Source organism: Calidris pugnax, unplaced genomic scaffold (assembly GCF_001431845.1).
Source record: "Calidris pugnax isolate Ruff unplaced genomic scaffold, ASM143184v1 scaffold113, whole genome shotgun sequence".
Lineage (NCBI taxonomy): Eukaryota > Metazoa > Chordata > Aves > Charadriiformes > Scolopacidae > Calidris > Calidris pugnax.
Genome location: NW_015090879.1, coordinates 2,256,196 through 2,281,562, shown reverse-complemented (window position 1 = coordinate 2,281,562; position 25,367 = coordinate 2,256,196). Strand labels below are relative to the sequence as shown.

General features: G+C 61.1%; 1 protein-coding gene across 1 annotated transcript in view; it reads left to right on the top strand.

Annotated features, from left to right (window-relative positions):
• Positions 1-25,367, top strand: part of COL8A2 (collagen, type VIII, alpha 2) — a 62,140-nt gene that overhangs the window by 27,469 nt on the left and 9,304 nt on the right. Inside the window, exon 2 of the mRNA XM_014946561.1 lies at positions 23,959-24,141. Within this exon, the coding sequence (XP_014802047.1) occupies positions 23,976-24,141 (166 nt within the window). The 5' untranslated portion in view covers positions 23,959-23,975. The remainder of the gene's footprint in view (positions 1-23,958; positions 24,142-25,367) is intronic.

Sequence of the window (25,367 nt, the reverse complement as noted above, 5' to 3'; positions counted from 1 at the left end):
GCGTTTTTCCCCCTCCCCCTGCCATGCCTTTGTTTTAGGCTGCGCGGAGCCCGGCCGCAATAGCAGAGGCAGGGAGGGAGCTTTTCTTTGTACAGGGAAGCGTTTAAATTCTTTACAGTGATTCATATATTCCATTCATATGAAACACAGTCCTGCGGAGTGTGAATGGGGACTGCTGGGGGATTTTTTTTTTTTTAAGGCAATAAGCCCTAGAAGTGTCAAAAGTTATTCACTCCTTGGTGAAATCAAGGCTATTTCTGTCCGTGGCTCTTGGCAGGGGCTCAGCACAGCTCGCCTCGGGTTTTTGGTTTCCCACTTGGATACGCTGCGGGGGGAGCGGGGGGCAGCCCTGTGGCTCCCACTGCCCGAGGCTGTAAGCGTTTCTTGGTGTTTTCTTGGCCCCCGGGAGGACCCCAACGTGGGCTGTGCCCGGGGGTTGTGGGGCAGCCCCCAGCCCCACAGGGGTTCAGACCCCCATGGGTCACACACCCAGAAAGCCCTCAGGATTGGAAAGCAGCCGCCTCTCGGTGACGGTGTGGGAGGGTGGGATGCTGCCCCTCATTTTGCTCAGGGAAGTGGTTGAGGCACCATCCCTGGAGGTGTTCAAAAGACAGGTTGACATGGTCCTCAGGAATGTGGTTTAGTGATTTTTTTATTGCTTATTTCTTATTTATTTTTTTTTGTCAGAGTTAGGTTGATGGTTGGACTAGATGATCTTTAAGGTCCCTTCCAGCCTAGACCATTCTATGATTCTATTCTATGTCTCACCACTCGTGGGGCGGTCACCAAGGCTGGGACCAAAGCTACAGGTTGTCCCTGTCGGGGCAGAGCCTGGCCCCATCTACCCCCCCATCATGGGGGCTGAGACCCAGCCCAGCGAGGGGCCGGGCCATGCGAGCATCCCGGCCTCGCAGGAGCTGCAGGAAAACTCCACGTGCCCAGCACAAGCGGGTGCCCTCCCATTGTCTGCTCCGTGGTGGCAGCGCCCAGTGTGGAGCCAAGAAACCCCTTCTCCTCCTGGGCCTTTTAGGGGGGCAGCCGGGCTGGGACCTCTGCAAGAGGCTCTGAGGGGTCAGGCATGGCCCTGGGGGCACTGACCTGCTCTGGTGGAGCTGCCAAGTCCCCGTTGAGGAGTGTTAGTTTGGGGGGAAATCAAGTGGAGTGGTTGGTTGGGGACTGGGGGGCGCGGGGGCATCACCCCGCTGCCAGGATGTGCCCCAGGTGTGGGGCCAGCACCCAGGGGGGGGTCCGGCCTCCACCAGCCGCTCCGGGATGCTTTGAGCTGCACCCAGGGGGGGGTCCGGCCTCTGCCAGCCGCTCCGGGATGCTTTGAGCCACTGTAAATCCTCTCCGAAGGAACTGGGAAGACAGTTTTATGGCTGCCGGGGAGGAAGATTAGCAGGGTGTTGTTTTCGGAGCTGATCCATCACGGGACGCGGGAGCTGCGTGGTGCATCGCGGCGCTGGGGCTGCTGGCGGGCGGCGCAGCCCCTCCTGGGAAGGTGGAGATAAAAACGCCTGGTTTTAATGTTCTGTCTGCTCTTGGGATCTGTGATGTGAGTGACAAAGCCGCCTCCGTGGGCCCGGGGCCCCAGACCCTGTGCAGCAGCCGGGCTCCTCACAAGCCGGGGGCAACGGCGGATCCAGGGGATTTGGGCAACGGCACCTGCAAAAGGCATTAACCCCGGCGGGGAGGGCGTGCGGGGCCGGTCCCTTCCCGTCCTCACACACTCCCTCTGTCATTCTCTCCTATTTCAGCTTGTCCGCAGCTCAGGAAGGAGCAGAGTTTCCATTCCCCTGCGCTCGAGAAAATGTCTGTGACAATAAAACCTAATAGTTCAGGAGGGGGAGGGATGAAAAGACATCGAATTGCATTTGTCTTCCCCAAGTTCCTCCCTCCCAGTCCCTTCCCGTTGGAGAGGGTGCAGGCCCTCAGCTCCGTTAGGCAGGAACTGGGCTCTGACCCTCTCCATTTCCCCATGTGTTCAGCCACTGCCAATTGGAGAGGCTAATTAACTGCCTTAACAAAGGTGCAGTGAGGGCATCGACTCGTGCCCGCTCCTTCCTTCGTGCCCAGGGGTTCCCTGTGCTGGCCATTTTGGGGAGAGGGGCTGGATGCTGCTGGAAACCTGGCCGTGTCCTGCAGCAATCCCGTGGGAGCGGAGCCCTCAGGGGGGATGCTGCTGGAAACTTGGCCGTGTCCTGCAGCAATCCCATGGGAGCGGAGCCCTCGGGGGGGTCAGGCGATGCCAGGGGTGATGCCCCACGCCGCCGGCTCCCCCCGGCTCTCCCCTCCCCGTCAGGGCTCAGCCGCACGTCGCTTCCCCTGCGCGGAGACTTGGACGCCGGCACAGACATAATAAACTGCTTTTCCTTTTCCCCTTGTCACCGGAGCCGTTCCTGAGTCACATCCCTGGCCTCTTCCCCAGGGCTGGCTGCTCTGGCTGCCTAACCCTGCGGACTTCAAAGCCCTGGGATCCCATCCGATCCCGCCGGGAAGGTCCCTCCCAGCTGTTTGGATGGCCCCGCACCAGGAAAACATCTGCACGGGGTCCTGGGCTGCTCTGCAGAGCCCGGCTCATCCGTGGGCATCGCTCAGCTGCTCCCGAGGAGCTGCAGGAGCTGGAGCCTTCTCCAGGACCACCCTCTGCCCCGACCCCCTGTGTCCTGGCAGGAGCATCCCACCAGGAACCCCATGGCTTGAGCCCCTGAGCTTGGCCAGGGGGCTGTGGGTGGGAGGTGGGTGCTATCAAACGTGAGGGGGGAGGAAAAGGAGCCGAAGGTGGCTACGTGAGGGTCTCTGCTGTACCCTGAGCCGCAGAGGGCTCCTGCAGGCCCCGGTGTCAGCTGAGTTCACGGAGCAGAGCTGCAGATCACAGGCAGAAACTCCAGCCAAAATGTGCAGAGCAGCCGGGTCTCATCTCCGCGACCTTCCCTGGGGCCGAGCCCATCCCTCTGGCCCATCTGGAGATGTTTGTCCTCAGAGGCTCTTCCAGGCGCCGCTCTCCAGGACAGGGCTTGGCAAGAAGCAGCCAGGGAGGAAGACTAATGAGCTCCATGTCCACCTGCTGTGGATGCAGAAGCGGAGGCGAGGGCTTTCCCAGCTTGGATATTTTGCACCAAAAAACACGAATCACTATTTCTTTCCTGGAAGTGCAGCGCTCCCAGCACAAGCTCTGCCTTCCCCGGGCAGGACGCGGCCCCAGGAACCCCCCAAACCAGCAGAATTCTGCAAACCTGCTGCAAACCCGAGCTCCCCAGCGATGCCCGACCCCTGGGATCTCGCAGCGCTGCCTGTGCCTGCCCTGCAGATCTCTCTGGCCGTTGCCGAGAGCCTCTTTATTGTTCTTGCAGAGGGTTTTGTTTCACTGCTGCCTTCCAAGTTCCCAGGGATCTAAATTCTAAAGCAGGGTCTTGTAAAGAGCCCCGTCCAGATGGATGAGATGATACTGCGGGTATCAGCTGAGATCTATCCCCTGTCTTTATCTGCAGACAATGCAGCAGTGGGAGCAAACAAGGATACAGCCTTTCTCCCGAGGCACATTAGCCAAATGAGAGCCTTCTCTTTATTTTGTACCGAAACCCAAGACCCCGTGGCCAGACCACCTTGTGTAGCTGCCCCGAACCCCGCAGCCACGCGAGGATTTACCCTTTTTGCCACGAAATCCTCCATGCCCAGGTTGTGGGCAGGGCAGGGCAGCTGGGAGGGGGTTTTTTGGGCAGAGACATAAACCAGACACCCGCAGAAGGTGGAAGTTGCTTTGGTTGCACCCCATCTTTAAGGGAGAGCTGAGCCCGTTCGGCCAAGGAGCGGGGCCATCCGGAGTCCCTTCTGTGCTCAGCGCTTGCAGCGATGCTTAAAGCCAATTCACCTGCTTTCAGATTTCATTACAAGCCCTAAAATTCAGCCCAGGTTTGTTTTAAGAAGTTACCGGAGGCTGAGAGAGCCTGGGACTGATTTATGGCTTCCCATCAAAATCATGTGGTTTTACCACGAAACTTGGAAGCTCTGAGCTGCATTTTTTTTTTTTTTTTGGAGATTTTTTTGGCTTTGCTCCAGGCTCGGCTCCGAGGGGCGAGAGTGTGAATCCAGGGTGCACGCCGGGGCTTGGAGCACTCGGGTGCTGCGGGTGAAACGGAGGAGATAGATATGGGTGGCTGCGGAGAGAATATTTGGTGTCAGGAGGACACAGCCATCTTTTTCAGGGAGGCTCTGATAAGGCGGCGGGAGGCTTGGCACGCCGGGGAGCCGCAGCAGTCCCTTCCCTTTCAGCGTAGCTTTAATTTCAACACTTGCCACTTATCGCCCTCGCATTCTGCTCCCTCTTCAGTGGCTCCGTGTCAGTGGCCGAGAGCCACGTCCCCCACGGCGCCTGCGTGCCCGGGACCACTGTGAAGTCCCACTGCTGGCCCCTCTGCCCCGCTCCCGGACCCGCGGGGTGAGCTGCTGGTGCCCACCGGGGTTAACTATGTGGGCTTTTGCCAGAAAAGCATATTTTCGGCCTCAAACATGCATTGTCAATGACTGCAGAAAGGTATTTCTCAGCTGCTCCAGTGTCCTGTAAGCCAGCCAGCCAGCGGAGGGAAACAAGCCTACTTTTATTGCTATTTCTTCATATTTCCTGATATTGCCAGTCTGGCACTCACTACCCACGGGCAGATCCCTGAAGGTCCAGGGCTTGGATTACAGCGGCGATACTTTTGTCTTTTCTTTGCCTTTAATTTCAGATCCCTCGGGCCCCAAAGGGGTCAGGCTGATAAACCCACTGGCCGTGGCTGGGCAGGCAGAGACCACAGCCCCCAGGGCCCCCACAGCCCCTGGGGTGAGCAGCCCCATCATGGAGAGCAGACCTCAAACCAGGCAACACGGGGCTGTGCCCGGGCACCTCGGTGCAGCTGGGGCTGGGACGTCCCCCTGACCACAGTGGCACAAGGGTCCCAGAGTCTGGTGACCACTGTGGGTCACGTTGGGAGTCTTGGCTCGTGGACGATGCGAACAGATGAAAATAATGCTTTTTGTTACATAAATCCCAAGGTCAGGGCGGCTGCGAGCAGCTCTGGCCAGGAGCGAGCGCCGCGTCCTGCCGAGCATCCCTGGCGCGGGGGCCGGCGGGACAGCAGAGAGTCGCTTCAGGGCTCGGGTGGCTTTGTGGTTTTAATTTAGTAGCTTTTTAAAGTGGAGATGAAAGGGAGAGCTGGGCAGTGTCGCATCGGTTCCCCCGCCTGCTGCCAAAGGAAGCTGGCGGGGCTGCGCCAGCTCCCGAACCTCCGCTCTCTCCTTCCCACCCCCTGCACAGAAACGTCTGCGCCGCAGCCGGACCTTGTCGGTGCCAAACGTGGCGTGGTGCTGTGCCATGGCCCTGCTGTGAGGAGCTCAGGTGTCCGGCACCGCTCCTCCGGCTCATCGATGCCACACGGCTCGCCCAACGATGCTTCTTATTTTCCATTGCGCCTTCTCCCGTAGCTGTTCCTTAAAGACCACGTGTGATGTTGTTGCCAAATGTAAACTACGAGCTGGGACGAGACCCCAGAGATCCTCCAAGCAGTTATAAGCAGAGCTATACAATGAGTTTGTAATTATTTTATACCAAGCCTGGTATTTTTCTCCCCCCAGGGGAAGGCCAATGGAGCGAATGAGAGTTGGCTCGTGCCAAACCGTGCCCGGGCAGCGCTTTTATGAAATCTTGGGTTTGTAAGAATTAATTTCATTTAAAACATTCTTTTCATTTTTCATAAAGCACAGCAAATCCGCGGTACTTAGGGCAGGAATGCAGCGGGAGCGCTGCCGGGAGGGCAGCAAATTACCCGCGGCAGACGAGCCGTGACGGCGGGGTCGCCCGTGGTCCGGGGCTGCGCTGGCATCAGCTGGCTCCGGGCATCCGGCCGGGAGGAAGGGAGATGCTGGAGAGACTGTCTGGGACACAGCTGGGTGCGGGACCCCAGCAGCCCCCTCCCATCCCACACTCCCAGGGGATGTGGAAGTTCAGGTGTGTTTGCCCCAAAGGGCAGGCAAATGCCAGCCTGGCCACTTGCCAGCCCAGTGCCCGCCTGCTGCAGGGCCGTGGCATCCTCCACGGGTAGGATGTGGTTTTACCACGAAACTTGGAAGCTCTTGGCTGCATTTTTTTTTTTTTTTTGGAGATTTTTTTGGCTTTGCTCCAGGCTCGGCTCCGAGGGGCGAGAGTGTGAATCCAGGGTGCACGCCGGGGCTTGGAGCACTCGGGTGCTGGGGGTGAAACGGAGGAGATAGATATGGGTGGCTGCGGAGAGAATATTTGGTGTCAGGAGGACACAGCCATCTTTTTCAGGGAGGCTCTGATAAGGCGGCGGGAGGCTTGGCACGCCGGGGAGCCGCAGCAGTCCCTTCCCTTTCAGCGTAGCTTTAATTTCAACACTTGCCACTTATCGCCCTCGCATTCTGCTCCCTCTTCAGTGGCTCCGTGTCAGTGGCCGAGAGCCACGTCCCCCACGGCGCCTGCGTGCCCGGGACCACTGTGAGGTCCCACTGCTGGCCCCTCTGCCCCGCTCCCGGACCCGCGGGGTGAGCTGCTGGTGCCCACCGGGGTTAACTATGTGGGCTTTTGCCAGAAAAGCATATTTTCGGCCTCAAACATGCATTGTCAATGACTGCAGAAAGGTATTTCTCAGCTGCTCCAGTGTCCTGTAAGCCAGCCAGCCAGCGGAGGGAAACAAGCCCACTTTTATTGCTATTTCTTCATATTTCCTGATATTGCCAGTCTGGCACTCACTACCCACGGGCAGATCCCTGAAGGTCCAGGGCTTGGATTACAGCGGCGATACTTTTGTCTTTTCTTTGCCTTTAATTTCAGATCCCTCGGGCCCCAAAGGGGTCAGGCTGATAAACCCACTGGCCGTGGCTGGGCAGGCAGAGACCACAGCCCCCAGGGCCCCCACAGCCCCTGGGGTGAGCAGCCCCATCATGGAGAGCAGACCTCAAACCAGGCAACACGGGGCTGTGCCCGGGCACCTCGGTGCAGCTGGGGCTGGGACGTCCCCCTGACCACAGTGGCACAAGGGTCCCAGAGTCTGGTGACCACTGTGGGTCACGTTGGGAGTCTTGGCTCGTGGACGATGCGAACAGATGAAAATAATGCTTTTTGTTACATAAATCCCAAGGTCAGGGCGGCTGCGAGCAGCTCTGGCCAGGAGCGAGCGCCGCGTCCTGCCGAGCATCCCTGGCGCGGGGGCCGGCGGGACAGCAGAGAGTCGCTTCAGGGCTCGGGTGGCTTTGTGGTTTTAATTTAGTAGCTTTTTAAAGTGGAGATGAAAGGGAGAGCTGGGCAGTGTCGCATCGGTTCCCCCGCCTGCTGCCAAAGGAAGCTGGCGGGGCTGCGCCAGCTCCCGAACCTCCGCTCTCTCCTTCCCACCCCCTGCACAGAAACGTCTGCGCCGCAGCCGGACCTTGTCGGTGCCAAACGTGGCGTGGTGCTGTGCCATGGCCCTGCTGTGAGGAGCTCAGGTGTCCGGCACCGCTCCTCCGGCTCATCGATGCCGCACGGCACGCCCAACGATGCTTCTTATTTTCCATTGCGCCTTCTCCCGTAGCTGTTCCTTAAAGACCACGTGTGATGTTGTTGCCAAATGTAAACTACGAGCTGGGACGAGACCCCAGAGATCCTCCAAGCAGTTATAAGCAGAGCTATACAATGAGTTTGTAATTATTTTATACCAAGCCCGGTATTTTCCTCCCCCCAGGGGAAGGCCAATGGAGCGAATGAGAGTTGGCTCGTGCCAAACCGTGCCCGGGCAGCGCTTTTATGAAATCTTGGGTTCGTAAGAATTAATTTCATTTAAAACATTCTTTTCATTTTTCATAAAGCACAGCAAATCCGCGGTACTTAGGGCAGGAATGCAGCGGGAGCGCTGCCGGGAGGGCAGCAAATTACCCGCGGCAGACGAGCCGTGACGGCGGGGTCGCCCGTGGTCCGGGGCTGCGCTGGCATCAGCTGGCTCCGGGCATCCAGCCGGGAGGAAGGGAGATGCTGGAGAGACTGTCTGGGACACAGCTGGGTGCAGGACCCCGGCAGCCCCCTCCCATCCCATGCTCCCGGGGGATGTGGAAGTTCAGGTGTGTTTGCCCCAAAGGGCAGGCAAATGCCAGCCTGGCCACTTGCCAGCCCAGTGCCCGCCTGCTGCAGGGCCGTGGCATCCTCCACGGGTAGGACCGGGCATCACGAATTAACTGTTTGGGGTTCCTTGGCTGGTGGCAGCTGCTCCAGGGATGAAAGCTGGCCCAGAACAGGAGCAGAACTTGCTGAGGTGACAGGTTGCAAGGAATGGAAGTGAGTTTTGGGGCTGGGGGGCACCTGTCTGTGTGGGGGCTGGCAGCCAGTGCTCCTGCCCTGCACGTGAAGGTGTGAAGGCCAGGGCTGTGGGAGAAGCAAACCTCTGCCTACCTCTTGCTGGAGACATGGCAGGGGACACCTTTCCAATGGCAAGACCCCTGCGGGGCCGGCTGCTGGGGAGCCCTAGTGATGGGATGGGGTTTGCTCCTGGGGTCCAACCCCTGTTGGAGGAACAGCCCCAAATCCTGCTGTTTCGGAGGGCAGCCCCTCTGGGAAGGCTTTGACTCTCCTCCCTCCAGCCTTTTCCTTCTCGTGCAGCCTCCCAGGGCAGCACCCAGATGGGGACCTCCTGTAACGTGTCCTCTTAGGCTGCCAACGGGTGCTCGTGACCTCGGGTGCCCTTCCCCGGTGACCTCGGGGGTCCGGCAGGGATGTGGCCGTGGGATTGAGGAACGGGAAGCAGGCGGTGGGGCTGGCGGGTCCAGGCTCCGGGCTGGGATGGCTCCCGGCCGCGCTCCCCGCTGCTTCCAGAGAGACTCCCTCGCTGTAAATCTCTGCCTCCCGCCCGGCTGGTGGGCTCCAGGCCCGCTGGAGAGCTGATAGCGACGAGGAAGGGGAGGATTAGAGGCTTTAGCAGGTGTCAAACCTCATCTTTCATCCCGCTGCCGGCAAATCCATGGCTCGCTCTTCCCTGCTCCCACGCAAGCCCTGCCGGAGCCGGGCTGCCCTTTCCCTCTGCCTGGTTGGGGAGCTGAGATGGGGTTTGCAGCAGCGCAGGGGGGGGCTGGCAGCCCCCCGGGCCATGGCAGGGGTCTGTGATGTGCCCAGAGCCCTGTGGGCACCATCCAGCGTTGAGCAGGATTTTTAGCTGGATTGATGAAGGAGGGGGGTGAGCAGCTCTCGGGCACGGAGCGGCGCAGCCGGATGGGGATGCCCAGGGCACGGGACGTGCCATGGAGTTTGCGGGTCGCGGTGCAGGGTTGTGCCGCGGTGCTGCCGGGGAGAGCCTGAGAGCACGGGGCTGGGCGCGCTGTTTATTTTGGTTAAATTGAGTTTTCTCCCGGAGATTGGGGGGCGCGGGGGGGGCCCTCCAGACAAGGGGCTTTTGTGAGCCAGGCTGCAAGCTGATCCCCTTTTGTGGTTTTGCTTTTTTGGATGATACAATTTGTTATTCCAAGAACTACCCAGCGAATGGACCCCATTAAGCTGAGTCCCCGAAGCGGCTGGAGCTGGCGCTTGTGGTGGCTTTGTCTGCACCCACTTTGGGCTCGATGGGAGACCCCGAGGCTGCGGTACCCCAGTGCCTTTGCCCCTGGATGGTGCCAGGGGAGATGGGGGGCTGGGAGCCTCTGTCCCCCCATGCAGGCTGTGGGGCCATGGCCGTGCTGACGGGGCATCTTATGGGATTAGCCTGGGCTGGGAAAGGCAGAGGGACAGGCGGGAAGCACTGGGTTTGTTGAATTCCCCGGCACACTCGTGTCCCTGGCAGCACGCTGACAATAACCCAATTGTTGCCACGCTGCCAGGGACCGGAGCCAGTGCCAGGGGGAAGCCCATCCATGGGGCAGCCCTTTTGCCCCCTCAGATGGGGCTGGACCCTCACCCTCACCTCTGGCCACCCGAGCTCATGATCTGCAGGCGTTTGCATCCCTCTGCCCTCGGGCAGGAGGGCTCTGGTCCCAGCCCCAGCCGGTATTTAGGGTGTGCTCCCCCAGCATCTCCCGTGAGCGGGGCTGCCTGTCCCAGCGAGGTGCCTGGGGAGCAGGGTGGGAGGTGAGGGACAGCACTCAGGGTCCTGCCCGCAGCCCCCCACGTGCTCCACGGCAGCTGGAGTGGGAGCCTTGTGCTGTTGAAGCCCAGCCCCAGGGCCGTGGTGCCAGGGCTTGTCCATCCCGCTGGGCAGCCCGGGGCCGGGCGGTGCAGCCGGAGCATCCTTGGCGCGCTCGGCGCTCCCTCCTGCCGTGCGGGGATGCTGCTGGCTCTGTTTGTCTTGGCTCCGTGGGGCTTTTTCCTGCATGCGAGCCGGCTGGAGCTGGGCAAGAGCCAGTGGGTTTATAAATAAAAGCATCGGACACCTCTCTGGGTGGTGCTGAAAGCTCCCGAAATAGCCCTGACGCCCCGCCAAGGCGTGTGGCCGGGGTGTTCGCAGCAGCAGCAGCCCCCGGGGGCTGGGTGTGGGAGCGGGGGGTCCCCCCTCTCCCGGACTCCCTTGCACAACAGCCCCAGGGTCTCTCTCCCCGGCTGGGTGGGCACCCATCGCTCTGGCAGCACCGGGACGGGCTGCCCTGGCCGGTCGGGATGTGTCCCTCCTGCCACCAGCCTCCCGATGGGACGTGTCCCCCGGGGCTGGCTGTCCCCCAGTGAGGAGGGGTGCCCCAGGAGCGGGCAGCGGGCACTAGCCATTCCCAGGGCTGGGTTTGCCACAGGAGCTGGGTGCCTGTGCATCTTCCCCTGGCATCACAGCCACACGGTGCTGTGGAAAAGGGGGTTCAGCACTGGCAGGGACCCACAAGGGGAGCAGAGCATCCCCAGGGCACGGGGCACCACACGGAGGGGACATTGTCTGCGGCGAAATGGCCCCTTGGCCAGCTCTGTTTGATGGAGAAGGGCCAAGAGGAAGCTCTGGCTTTATGGCTTCACCTCCTGTGCCCAGCGCTGCCTGGCCACGGGCCGGATTTTCACCGCGGCGCTGGGCTGGCCCAGGCAGGGGTGGTCGGAGGCCGTGGGACAGTGGCCTTGCACGGTGTTTGCTTTCTGCTGGCGGAGGAAGCGAGGCTGGCCCGGGGTCACGGTCCAGCCCTGGCAGAGTCCGGCGGGGGCCGTGGGAGGGGGTGCCCATGACTTCCCGGCAGTAGGAGCCCGGTGCCAGGAGCCAAGCGCGGGGGCAGGACCCCCTCCAGGGCTCCTCGCGCCGGCCGCCTCCGCTCGCTCCCAGTGTGCCGGGAGGGACGAAGCCGGCGGTGGCCCCACAGACCCCGGTGCCTCCCTCGGGGGCCAGTTGAAGCGTGCCAAGGGCCAGCGTGGCTGGGGGGTTCCTGGCACCCAGCCCCAACCACAGCCATCCTCCCTCCGAGCCCCCGCCAAATTCCACCCGGGGCCTGGCATTTCAACGTGCTGTGCCTTCGGAAAACAGCATTTTAATGCTTTTGCTGTAAATGAGGTGGAAAATGTCCGTGGGCTTGTGCAGGAAGGCTCCCGGGAGCCCGGTCATGCTGGGGGTTGGCTGAGCCCAGGTCGGGCGGCTGGGGAGGGGGTGGCATCCCTCAGACCCCCCGGTCTCTCCGGGACATCCCTGCTTGCAGCTCTGCTCATTCCGGTTGTTTCCATCGCAGCAGTGAGGCTGTTACTGCCCAACCCCAGGGTGGGTTCCGCCAGCCCCTTGGTGCGAGATTTGGGGCTCACCCTGACCTTCCCGGGGAGGTGGCTGGGGGGCTGTCACCCTTCCCCAGGCTGGGTCGGGGGGGCATTGCCCATTGCCATCCCTGTGCCACCCCCAGCCCAGCCAGTGCCACCTTCCCCTGCTCCGGTCCCGCACAACAGCTCCCGGGCTGAAGGGTTTCTTGGGTTTCTTTCCTCTTGTTGTTGGTTTTTTGGTTGGGGGGCTGTATCTGTGTGTGTTTTTAATTGTCTTTTAGAAAAACGGGATGAATAGGTCGATTTAATTTTTTCCCCATGTTTCTTTGCCACATGTGGAGGCTCATAAATGCCAGGCGAGCGTGGCACCCACAGCAGATGCCCTGTGCTCACCCGAGCTGGGGCTGCCACGCACTTTCCTTTGCCATTTCCTAGAAGGTGGCAACGTGCCCACATCTGCCCCGTGCCACGTCTGCTCCCAGCTCTGGGGGAACAATCAGGATCGGTGTTGGGGTCCCTCAGCTGTGGGAACAGGTGCCAGTTCCCTCCTGAGCAGCACGGCAGCCTGTGCTCGAAAAGGGGGTGCCCCCATGCAGAGGGGGGGTCCTCACCAGGCTCAGCACCACCAGCCCCCAGGATGAGCCCCTCTTTGGGCAGTGGGTCCCAAGCGGGGATGGGGGGATGTTCCCACACGGCACCGCCCGGAGGAAAACTCTGCCTGGAAAAGAGGAGCGGGATGTTTTTCCAGCTTGAAGCCTAAACAAAAGATTTTGTAATAAGTGCGTCCCCTGGCCTCGGCGCCCTCCACAGCCCTCTCCATCCCCCCTGAGTCATTCCCAGACTGGGCACTCGGGTGCCCCCGGGACGGGACCCCTGGGCATGGCCCCGGGACACTGCAGGGACAGGGGGACGTGGGGACAGCCCCCAGTGCCGCTGTCTGTCTGTCTGTCCGAGGGCTGGCGTCTCCAACAGAAACAAATAAGTCCCACTAAGAAAATATTCTGTATATTCCGCCCTGATTTCCACTGGCGCTTGAACCCTGGGTGCCCAGTTGTGCTTGGCAAGGGTTGGTGGTAGCCCCGACACACAGGGCAGATGCCCCGTGGGGAGGCTGGGCTGGCCCTGGGGCTCCCGAGCCCTGGAGCTTGTGATGGTCACTGGCTCCTTGGTGCCTTTCCCACCTGGATTGCTCCCAGTGCTGTCCCAGCTGCTCCCATTCCTTTCTCCGACATGGATCCAGAGGCGGTTTTTCCCCTGGGATGGTCTGGGGCACATGAAATCCATCCCGTTTTCCTGGCCGTGTCAGGAGAAGCAAAAGCAGCAGGAGATGAAGACGGTTTGTGGGCACAGGGTCCAGCCAGGGGCAGGCGAGGGGGGGTCTGGAACCCTTTAAAGCAAATTAAATGAGATACTCGATTGCACTGGAAATGAGGAGCCTGGTAATAAGATTGTGGCTTCGGGTAGCGGCACACGGGCATTGCGTGGGGTTGGAGGCTCTTTGTTTGTGACAAATGGAGATGGTGCACGTGGGAAGGGCGAGCGGCTCCCCGTGCCCCCCAGGACACAGCTCCCGGCTGGATGAGACCCGGCAACCCCCCTGGGGTGGGGAACGGAGCTGCCCCCACGGGACCTCGCTGCCGGCCCTGCCGTGGGGCGCGAGGGGAACGAGGGTTTTTGGCATAATCCCCAGGAAAGCGGGGCTGCTGGAATTCCCTGTGAGGCTTTCGGCTGCGAGACAAAGGAAATGTGGAAACTAAAAAAAAAAAAAAAAAAAAGAAAAATTTCAAATTGAAAAATCAAAGCAGCTGATTCAGCGCTGTTGAAACATCTTGTGACAGCGTCGGGCGAATTTTTTCCAAACAAAATTCTGGGAAAAAAAAATTAAAAAAAAATCAGCCTGCTTTTACACAATCCCGCGTCCATCCCAACGGAGAGGCACGTGCTGGGGGGTGGCATGGGGGGGCTGCCTGCCGCCGGGGTGGCACTGGGGTGGGTGCAGGGAGCCCCCAGGAGCACAGCCTTGCAGGGGCTCTGTGCCCACCATGGCGCCGCCGAAGCGGTCGTTCAGGGCACGGGGGGAAAATTTGAACCCCAAAACCGTCAGCGCGGGGCTCAGCCGGCGGCGGGAGTGACGTTTAGGGCAGCGTCTTGTCAGAGTTTCCACCGAACGCCCCGGGCTTGCTGGGAGCTCGCATCAGCTCACAGAAATTAAATTAAATAAGGTAAACTGAAATGCTGCCTGCAAAGCGTGAGCTCCGGCCCCTCGCCGGGGTGTGAATTTGTGTCGGCAGCTGCTGCCCGGCCAGAAAAACTCCTTTATGGTTCAGGGCCCCGGGGGCAGCAGGGGCTGGGGATGGGGATGAGATGAGATGGGGATGGGATGAGATGGGGATGGGGATGAGGATGGGGATGGGATGGGGATGGGGATGGGGATGGGATGGGGATGAGATTGGGATGGGGATAGGATGGGGATAGGATGGGGATGGGGATGAGGATGAGGAGGCGATGGGGTGCTCAGGGCAGCGGGACGGGGAAGGTTCAGGCTGCAGCGGTGGGGGATGAGGGTCCTGCCAGGAGCCCCCACCACCTGGAGAGAAGCCGCTGCTCATTTTCTTTCCTGAGTTACTCGAGGCAGTGAAATCATATGCTTTAACCCCCTGGTGCCCCCAAACCAAGGCTGGGCTTGTTGGTCACCTCCCGGGGCACGGTGAGGGCTGGGCAGAGGGGGGTCCTGCCAGCCAAGGGGTGCAGCCCCCGCTCCTCCTCCCCGACGCCCCACAGCTCGCCCCGATGCCACCCCTGCACCCAGCAGGTCCCAGTCCCTGGTGGGAGGATGCACTGGGGAGATCCAGGAGAGGACCCAGGCAGGGGTGGGTGATGGCATGGGGTGGTTAGTGACCACCGGGAACTGCAGAGGAGGAGGGTCCCTGTGCCCACGCTGCCCTACTTGTGCTGCTGGGAAGCACTGGGGACTGGGACCCCCCCTGCCACCCCGCTGTGCCCGGGGAGCAGCGTCTCACCCCGGCGAGCCCCCATGGTGTGGGCAGGGAGATGCTGGTGCCAGGAGAGGTGCCGCCGAGGCACGGGCAGCGCTGGGGAGCGGGCAGAGCCCCCGCACCGCCCCGGCAGGTCACCCCGTCCCCCCGCGCCGCCCGCCGGGGAGGGACGCAGCCGAGCCTCCCGCTCCTGAAATTTATTTTAATGTAAACCTAGCTCTAAGGCAGCTTTTTCTCATTTTTAAACTATTTCATATCAATCCTTGGCCTGACATTTGTTTTCTTTGAGTGCGGTGGGGAGCGTGGTCGGCATTGCTGAGGATATCTCCTCAGGAATCTTGGCAGAGGCGGCTCCCTATCTTTGAAGAAACGGCAAATGCAAAACAGAAGGCAGATATTAGAGAAGCACAAACAATATTTTCCCCCTGCTCACCCCAGAAGCGGCCGGCTCGGGGACATGGCACTGGGGGCACCCTGTGCCCGGACCCCACCGGTGGCACGGCACCTGCCTGGGTTGACCCCTGGGGCTGGTGGAGCGTGACCCCCAGCACCACTTTGGGGCAGGTCCCCATCACCTGCAGCCACCACGTTGTGCAGAGGCCACCCCATCCCCAGGGGCTGTGACCAACCCTTTGAGATGGGACGTGGTGGCAGCCGAGGTGTGGTGACACTGGGGAGGGGGTTTGCAGTGTTTTTGGGGAGCCTGGTGCTGCCTCTGGGATCTTGCCCTGTTGGGGCCCAGGAGCCAGGCTCTGGGGTCGCTCCCCAGTAGCTGGGACCCCAAGAAAACACTGCTCCAAGGGTGCAGCTCAGAGGGTTTTGAGGATGTCCAAGGGCTGCCCGGCAGCAGCGCGGGCACCGGTGCACGCAGGCACACCTGGGGGTGTTGCTAAAAAGCTGGAAGAGAAAAGGAAACAGAGATCAAAGGGCCCAGCAAAACCAAGGAGGCAGGATTTCAACCCCTGACATTAAAATAAAATGACTGTTAGGATAAACACTGGAAGGCAGTTTCCCATCCCGGGCAGCCAGGCTCGCTGGCGGGGGCGGAGGCGGGGGTTATGTTCCTTGGCGTTTCACACACGGGGAGACGTTTTCGCGGCAGCTCACAAATTTACCGTCGTGTCTGGGCAGCCGGGAGAGCGGTGGAGGGCAGTGCTGGTGGGGACTGGTGCTGGTGAGGACTGGTGTTAGTGGGGACCAGTGTTAGTGGGGACCGGTGGTGCTCCCCCTGGGAAAACAACAGCACAGGAGACGATGGCCAGGGAGCGAGCGGCCGACCAGTGCCACCAGCTCTCCTGGGGACACCAGGAGCTGGCTCCAGAGCTGCTGTCCCTGCCTGCTCCCGCTGCTCCGGAGCCTGTTTCAACCGTGGTACGAGGTCACGATGGATGGAGTGAGTCCATCCTGGGGAAGGGTGAGGCTCTGTGTCGCACCCGGAGCCGCCGTGGGGGTTCCTGCAGGTGGTGAGAGGAGAGTCGGGTGCTGGGGCTGGGGAAAGGAAGGGCTGGGATGGCAGCCGTGGGGCAGGAGAAGCCCCTGGACACGGTGGCATGGACAGGTTCTGCAGAGCAGTTGCTTGGTGCTTAGAACCTAATCCACTGAGGAATGAAGGTCCGCGGGTCAGACCTGGCCTCTCCCACTGTTTGCTCTCAGCAGCTCAGGCATTTCTGGCCCCCTCCATCCCCGGCCCCAAGTTTCACACCGGTGATGGATCATTAGGTGCCAAGGAAGCAGCTGAAAATGCTGCTGCACTTTTCGTGGCTGCCTTGGGAGGAAGGGAAGCCATGCCCAGCTTAGGGTAAGGTCCTCCCAATTGAGCTTTGAAGCCACTGCAGGGCTCCTGTCCTCACCAGCGGCTCCCCCAGGGCTGCTATGGGCTCCCACTGCTCCTCGATCACTCATGTCCCCCTCCCCACGGGGTATGTGGTCCAGGGCTGGAGCAGCCCCAGTGTCATTCTCTTGGGTGCAGAACCCGCGTCCCCCCATGGTGCTGGTGCAGGAGCGATGGGCTTCAGCAGCACCGGGCTGCTCTGTGCCGTGCCACCGCCCTGGCTCTCCACGGGGACACCACGGATGGGGACCCGGGAGCTCTCTGGGACATCCCTGCCCCTCCTGTCCCAGCCCGTGGCACGGGCAGCAGCCCCCAAAGCGAGCTGCCCCGGCCCCTCTGAGCACCCCTGCCCCAGAAGGCTCTGGCCTGGACCACGGCTCGTTATAATTAAGCCGGTGACCCCAGCACGAGGCTGGAAGTTTAAATGTCTGCGGTTGGTGGCCACTTGCCCGCACATTCCCCGAGATGGGAATCGCTGGCTGCGGGTCCCTCCAGGCTTAGCGAGATTTCTTTGCAAAACACCCGTTGGGTTAGAAAAGGCCGTTTCTGCACAGGAGCTGGGAGGGCGAAGCGGCGTCTGAGCCACGGAGCCCGGGTCAACACCCCACGCTGCCCACCCCGCTCCTGTGTCCCTGGAGTGGGGCTGCCCTGCCTGACGGGGCCGGCACGTGTCCCGTGGGGAGCCATGCCCTGGAGCTCCTGCATCTCACCGGGGCTCGCAGCCCCCGTCCCTCCCCAGGGCGTCTGCGCAGATGCTCCATATCCCTCTCCAGGATTTGGGCAGAAGGTCTGTGCTCAGGTCACGGTGTGGGCAGCAACTGGGACCCTGGCCCCCGCTGCTGCGCCTGCACGGAGACCCCAGGAGAGGGGCTCCAGCCCCTGCCCAGCGGCTGCTGGGGTGGCGAAGGGGATGGGACCCTCCAGCACCATCGTCCTCGCTGTACACCCAGCCCTCGGCTTTTGCTCTTCTGCATCCTTTGGCTACCAGGGATGGCATCGCTGCTGGCCCCCGGGCAGGCCACCGTCCCGCCGGGAGGAGGAGGAGGAGGAGGAGGGGAAGGAGGAGGAGATGGAGAGGGGAAGAAGAGGGGAAGAAAAAAAATGAATCCCCACAAAAATGTCTTCATAACAGGAAACGTCTCATAAAATACCTGTGGTTTGGCATGTGTGATCCGACTGGTCAAACTATGCACCTGGCAGGCAACCCTGCTATTAATGCTGCGCAGTCTGGTATTTCGGTGGGGGGAGGATGGGACCGGGGAGCTCGGGGCACAGGAACCCTCCTCTGGGGCCAGGGCAAGGGGGGGACAGCGTGTCCCTTGGGTCTTGCTCGCCTCTGTGTGTGCTGGGGGGACATCCCAGCTGTATTTCGGCGAGGGGACCAACAGTGGCCCGGGGATGCAGTGAGCCGGGCTGAGCCCCACGCCCCGGGCAGAAATCTGGTGTTTCTGCAGCTTCAGGCCAGGATTTTCCACCCAGACCCGGGTCCGAGGCAGCGCAGACCCGGAGATCTCTGCCCAGGTCTCCAGACCCCGCGGTGCCCACCGTTCCCCAGGGATGGCTTTGCCCCCCGCGCAGCCTCGGCTCCGTCGGCATCGCAGCCATCAGCCCAGGCTCTCCGGGCAGGAGTTTTGACAGCTGGAGGTGAGGGATTAAGCCCTGAGCTGTGACCTGCGGCAGGCTCACGCCTTGCTGTGCCCCCGGCACACACACACACACACGTGGAGGGAGGGTCTTTAATCCGCCTTAGCTGATCCCTGACCCGGCGGCTGCGGCGTCGAGCGGCGGCACCGACCCTGGTGTCAGCACCGGCGTCAGAACCCGGGCTGCTGGGCTGCGGGCAGGGGATGGTGGGCAGTGGGATGGTGGGCAGTGGGAGGGTGGGCAGTGGGGATGGTGGGCAGCGGGATGGTGGGCAGTGGAGACGGCAGTGAGATGGTGGGCAGCGGGATGGTGGGCACTGGGGACAGTGGGCAGTGCGTGCCACGCAGGTCCCCGCCCTGACCAGGCACTGGCCCGCGCGGTGGGACGGGGCAGTTCCCGTGCATTCCCCGCTCTCTGCATATCGCGGGTGGCTCAGGCGTGTCGGGAGGAGAGTCAAGACAGGGAGAAGTTCCCAGGTCAGTTTTGCAGCCAACTCTTCAGCAGCTTCCTCCGACCAGCTGGTCTATGACCCACAGAGTGAGCAGAGCCTGGTGTCCCCCCCGCCTCGTGTTGTACCCCCTTTTCCTGGGCTCCTCCCGCCGCAGCCCCCCCAGCGCCAGCTCCTCCTGCGCCCGGCACGGCCACGGGTGCCCTGAGCTTCACACCTTCCAGCTGGCCCGTGGCTACTGAGCAGCTCAGCCCGTGGCCTTTCCTTCAGCCTTCTGCCCGGCCACAGCAGCTGCTAAAGTAGGGGGAGTTAATTAGCACAGAGCCCCCAGCCCTGGAGTTAATTTGGCTGCAACCTCTGCCTGGACCAGAGCGATATGGATGGAGGAAGCCACCACCTGCAGCAAGTTGGCCTGAAGAACCATGGGGTTGTGCCAGGGGGTGATGCCACACCGTGCCGTGCCATAGTGTGCCGTGCCATGCCATGCCACACTGTGCTGTGCTGTACTGTGCCATACCATGCCATACTGTGCCACACCATGCCATGCTGTGCCATACCATGCTGTGCCACACCGTGTCATGCCATACTGTGCCATACCATGCCGTGCCACACTGTGCCGTGCCATACTGTGCCATGCCATGCCATGCCACACTGTGCAGTGCCATACTGTGCCATACCATGCCGTGCTGTGTCACACCATGCCATGCTGTGCCATACTGTGCCGTACTGGGCCATACCATGCCGTGCTGTGTCACACCATGCCATGCTGCACCACACCGTGCCGTACTGGGCCATACCATGCCGTGCTGTGCCACACCATGCTGTGCTGTACTGGGCCATACCATGCCATGCTGTGCCACACCATGCCATGCTGTGCCGTACTGTGCCATACTATGCTGTGCCACACCGTGCTGTGCCATACCGTGCCATGCCGTGCCGTACCCAGCCGGCTCTGTGCAGGGGCCCGGGGCGGGCGCTGCAGGGGTGGCAGGAGGCTGCCTGCACACACGGGGTGGAGTATTTTTCTTTCGTCAAGGAAAATGTTTTCTTGTTCCCTGGGCCGTGGGGCGGGCGAGGCCCCGGGTCCGTGCGGCGCGTACGGCAGCTCTTGGCCGGGATGAGGTGTCATGCGTTGAAGGACCGGCCGGTGCCAAGACTCTCCCCGCGCGCTCCGGTGCTGCTCGGCCGAGCTGCTGCCTGATGCCTTTGGCTTTCGCAGCCCGGGCCTTCGGAAACAACGTGCTCACTCTCCGTTTCAATAGCTCGCTTCTCGTTTTCGACTCGTTTTTTTTTATTATGATTATTTTTTAAAGCATGTGTAGCGGCAAACCAAATCATCTACCTCCCGCTGGAGCCACTCCAGCCCCGTGTTGGGCTTGGAAAACCTCCCTGCTTTATTTTTCATTGTAAATGACCGGAGGATGGAGCGGCTGGATGGGACACGGCGGCGTCCAAACCCGCGCTGCTCCAGCCCACCCACACACGCCGGCTGCTTGCTCCTGACTTTCTCTTTGCAGCGTCCACCCGGCTCACCACGGCCCTGGGGTGAGCTTCTGCTGTGGGTTTGCAGAGGTGGAGCCCGTGCCCCCCGTTCCCCGGTGTTCCCCGGACGGGGCCGTGCCCGTGAGCCTGGGTTGAAGCACATCCGGGGTGAGCTTCTGCTGGGGGTTTGCAGAGGTGGAGCCCGTGCCCCCCGTTCCCCGGTGTTCCCCGGACGGGGCCGTGCCCGTGAGCCTGGGTTGAAGCACATCAAAGACCCCATCCTGGCTCGTCCCCATGCCCCAGTCCCCGTGGGGGCTGGCGTGGCCCCAGTTTTGATGCGGGGACAGAGCAGGGACGAGGGCGAGCGAGCGGCACGCCGCGCCCCGCACGGATTGTGCATTTATTGCCGGGTTTAAACAAGTTCTCCATTTTACTGACCTTCAACCGCAATCGCAGATCCCCCGTGGATCACATATATTGACTTAAAAAATAATTAGCCTTGAAGGGAGCAGGCGCGGTGCCTGCCTGCCAGGCCCCTAATTAATATATAAATAACAGGGGCCATAAATCAGCTCCAGCTCAGGGAACAAGCCCCCGGTTGTGTGCGCGGGGAAAGTGCACGGACGCGTCGGTTGAGGGAAAATCACCCTGTCCCAGCAGGGCTGTGCCCGGGAGCGTGGACACGGATGCTGAGGGGGATGGTGCAGGGTGATGGCAGCCCCATTCCGCTGGGAATGGCCGGGATCTCGCTGGGATCTCACCAGGATCTCGCTGGGATGTCCCCAGGCCAGCCAGCACAAGCCACAGCCTGTTTCTGGAGCCAGGGTCTCCAGCTGCCCGAGCCCCCGCGCTCCTGTGAGAACAAGGTGACATTTCTTGTCTCCTTTCTCATGCTTAAAGTGTGAGATTTTTTTCCCTTTTCCCGGAGCTTTCATTGCCTGCCAGGGGTTTTTAACACGTCTGCTCACCGGCTGCCAGGGGAGCAGACACTCGCACAGCGAGCGCGCCGGCAGCGCTCTGAAGCCGTGCCAGGGCTCGCTGTGCCGTCCCGCGCCGCACCGCCTGCACCCGGGTCGGGCCCCCGCTGCCCCCCAAGCCCCATCCCTGCTCGGGGGGGGGGACAGAACCGTGTCCCCAGACCCCTGGAACCCTCCCCAGGTATGAAGTCTCCTGCTGGGCTTGGCTTTTCTGCAGGGAGCGGCTGTGGCCACGCTCCGGACCGTGCCCGAGGGGCTGGTGATGCTCCCGAAGGATGGGGGCCCAGCTGGCCATGGGGCCTGGGTGACAGAGTGGGGTGAGCCCCGTTCCCCAGTGCTGGGGCAGGAGTCTGCCCTCAGGAGCCCCCTCAATTGTCTCCCCAACTCCATGTGGGAAAAAAGTGACTCCTGGTGGGATCTCAGCTGGACTGGAGAGGCTGCTGGCCCCCCAGGACAGGCAGGTGGCACCTGGCTGGAGCCATCAGGGGCACAGTGGCCCCGTCCGTGCCATGGACTCGCCAACGATTGCAACCTGCCCTGGGAGATAAGAACTTCGGGCGGCTGCTCGTTGTGATTAATTATCATTTCATAACACAGGAGATTTCAGGCATGAAAGAGCCTCTTCGCAGACACGTTGTGCACACTTTATCCATCATATGAGACTCCAGATGTTTCCATTTTATTCTTATTAAATCACCGCCTGGAGAGCCCGGGTAACGTGAGGCCTCCTGCCCCGGTGCCGGGCACCGCCGCGGGGGACGGCAAAGCCCCAGAGGCCCTTTTTCCTTGAGGGACAGAGACATGTCCCTGGGGGTCTCAGGCCAGACCCCCGTGTTGTCCCCGCAGCCCCTTGGGAGAGCGGGGTCAGGTGGAATGACCTGTCTTGATCAAGGGAGAATGTGTAGGAGCTAAACCTGGGTCTGGTGACACCAGGTGACCAGTGGCCACCTCAGCATGGAGCCAGGGGACTCGATGTCGCATCCGGAGCTCAAGCAGAGGGATCACCTTGTCCCCCCTCTTCTTTCCCTCCGGTGATGGCTTCCCCCATGTCCCATGGCTCTCCAAGGGCTGAAGGTCTTGCAGAAGGACATGGGGGACACGGTGAGGGGCTGAGCCACCCCAGGGTGCTGCTCTCTGGTGTGGGTGCATTGGAGCAATGAGCTGTGAAAACCCCCCAAACGAGGGGAGGAGCAGGGGTGAATAAAGCCCAGGTGGGAGAAAAAAGAGCTGGGAAGGGAGGGAGCTAGAGATGGAGGCACAGAGGTCATACCAGGTAAGGAAAACAAATAAATAGCTGATTCAGGGGTTTGTTCTCCTCTTTTATTTAGCAGAAACTGTATTTTTACAGCTGCAATCCCTTAAAATGGGATTCTTTTTCCCTTAAACAAATCCTTGTAAAATAATGCTTCATAAAAATAAGCGTTCCTCTTCTCGACCTCGAAGACAGAAAAACAATAAGGGCAGCAGGGCCCTCTCCGTGCCGCGGCAGTGGCTGACGGTGGCTGTCATGCGTGTCCCTGCCTGCGCCTGCCCGAGCCGTGGCCTCCCCCACGGCTGCTGCAGTGGGGATGGCACAGCCCTGGCACAGCCCTGGCACAGCCCTGGCACCGCCGGCTCCATCAGGGTGGGCAGAGCAGGGCTCCTCTCCCAGCACCCACCCTGGCCCCCTGTGTCCCCACAGGGTCTGGGCTCCATCGTGCCACCAGCGGCAGAGCTGTCCCCGTCCCCTCCACCCCGAGCAGAGCGTGGGGAGCACAAGGTGCCAGCTGGGTGGGCATTTACTTGGCAGGAGAGGAGCAATCGAGGCTGCTCCGTCACTGGAGACCTCCGACAACCTGCCAAGCACTTGTAGCATCAGGAACAATCCCACGCCGGGGCTCCCCCCTCCCTCTACTTAATTTGCTTTAATTTTCTTTTAATTCGGGGACTTTTTGGACTTACTTCTCCAGGCTGCAGCTTTATTTTCTTTTTTTTTTTTTTTTTTTTCACTGCTGCTTCAGCAAAAGCGATTCAGGAAATTCCGATCAAATCCCGGCGCGCAGCAGCCCTGCCCCTGCTCCCCGGCGGGAGAGGCAGAGAGCTTAATTCTCATTAATAACCACCACGGGTCAATTATTGCAAGGAGGAGGAAAACCAGCAAAGCTCTTTGGCATCACATGTTATTTAAGCTTCTGAAAATAAACGTTCTTTGCAAACCAATCTGTTTGCAGCTCCGCGCGTGGACCTGGCACAGAAAAAGTTGCTAGAGGAAAGGTATATTTATAGAGGGTGTTTATTTTAAATAAACAGGCACTTAAGGCAGAGGCTGCTGCTCCCAAGCGCCGAGCCCTCCCCTGGGCTTTCCCGGCCGAGGGTTCCCATCCCTCTTCCTCTGAGCGAGCTCCCGTCGCTGCCCGCAAAGTGCCGCAGCTGAGCCACAAACACGGCGAGTTTTGGGCTCCAAAATCACAGGTTTGGGCCAGCACCCACTGGGAGGTGCAGCACCCGTTTGGGAGCCACGGCCAGAGCGGACACAGCTTTTGTTAGAGGGGACCCTGCTCCCTGCAGAGATGTGACAGCAACACTGGGCTGGGCGGGCTGGGGTTTCCATCCTGCCTTTTTTTACCCCTCTTCATGTGTATGTTAGAAATATACAAGGGAAGACTGATACGGACATAGCCCCAGACAAAGAGGTTCTGGGAAGGCTCCGAGAGGCTCTGCCGGGTGTCTGAGATGAGTTATTGCTCATAAGCCGTGTATTTATTGTGCATCTCCCAGCCGGCGCGTGGCGGGAAGGGCAGTGTCTTCAGGGCATCTGTGGTCCAGAAGAAGGCAAATCCGGGGAGTCCCGTTCCCTTCCCGGGTCCCCGGCTGATCCTCACGGGAGGGAGGGTGTGGACAGGGGTGGTGGGTGCCCCCCCTCACTCTCTCTTTCTCCGCAGGAGCAGAGGGGAGCAGGATGCTGCCGGACGCCGTGGCGCTGCTGGCGGTGATGGTGATGGTGCTCGGCCTTCGCTCGGCGGCGGGAGGCGGCGCGGGCGGCTACGCCCAGGTCAAGTACATGCAGCCCATGGTGAAGGGACCCCTGGGACCCCCCTTCCGCGAAGGCAAAGGGCAGTACCTGGGTAAGGGACGTGCTCTGCAGGGGGGGGTGGGATGAGACAGGACCTGGGAGACCTGCTGGGGTGGTGGGAATGGGTCATGGCCTCCCGCAGCCACGGGGCACTCGTCATCCCCTTCCCCTCGGGGTCGGTGCCCCCCGGAGCAGCCTGGCGTGGCCGAGGGTGCTGTTGTCCAAAGCATCTTTAGCCAAGCACGGAGGGGCTGTTCAGTTCTCCTTAACCCAGTGCAGAAGGTCAACAGTGGGCACCAAGAGGCCGAGGTGAGAAGCGGATCCCTTTGCTCGGGCTGGGTGGGCACCCTTGGGTCCCCGCTGTGGGAGCTGGGGCACAAAAGGAACCCCTGAGCCTTTTCTCCTGTCCTCCTGCACGTTTGCTGGTACCTTTGAGGCTCAGCGCAGGTGCAGGAGCCCTGGCCTTTTCCATCTCTCCCTCACACTGCTGTTAAACCAGAGCCCTCCCAGCAAGGGTTTTTCCACTCCTCCACCTATTCCCTTTTCCCTGCCTGCCTTTTGCACCAGCTGGGAAAGGGAAGAGGGCCAAGGCTGGAGCCAAGACCCAGCCTAGTGAGGGGAGAGCAGGAGAGAGACCTTTCCTCCCTCAGAGAGCAGCCACCAGAGACTCCACACGTGTTAAATCTCTCCCCACCGAGTGACATGTGCTGCACAGGGGGGGGGCAGAGGTGCTGAGGCCATGGCTCCTGCTCCACGTCCAGCCCAGCCCCAGCCTTTTGAAACTGCCTGTTCTGAGCTGCCCTGCCTGCACACTGTGTCCTGCCTGCACACCATCCCCTGCCCCTGCTGTAGCCCCACGTCTCTGCCCAGACCTCCTTTTAAGCCCAGCCCCAGGTGCTGGAGGTTGGAAGGCACAGGAGGGTCCATCAGTGCCCCACACCAGGAGGTTATTAGCGTGGGTTAATTGCACAGGCCCTGGGTGACAGCTGGGGAGCTTGGGGTCTTTGCAAACAGCAAGTGTTGAGTGTGACTGAGTTTCTCTGGCACTTCCTGACTCATCAGGGGTCCCTCTGCCCAGTGAGACCCCCAACACCTCCCTGAGGCACACACAGCCCCCGCTGCACCCGGGGCAGCAGCATCTTCAACTCAAAAGGGGGATGGAGGGGGGGCTCTGAGCCCTTGATACCAAACACAGCAGTCCCCAAGGCTCTTCCCAGAGAGCTGGCAGCTCTGTGGGACGGGGCAGCACTGGGGCTCAGGTGCCCAGACCTGCTGGGT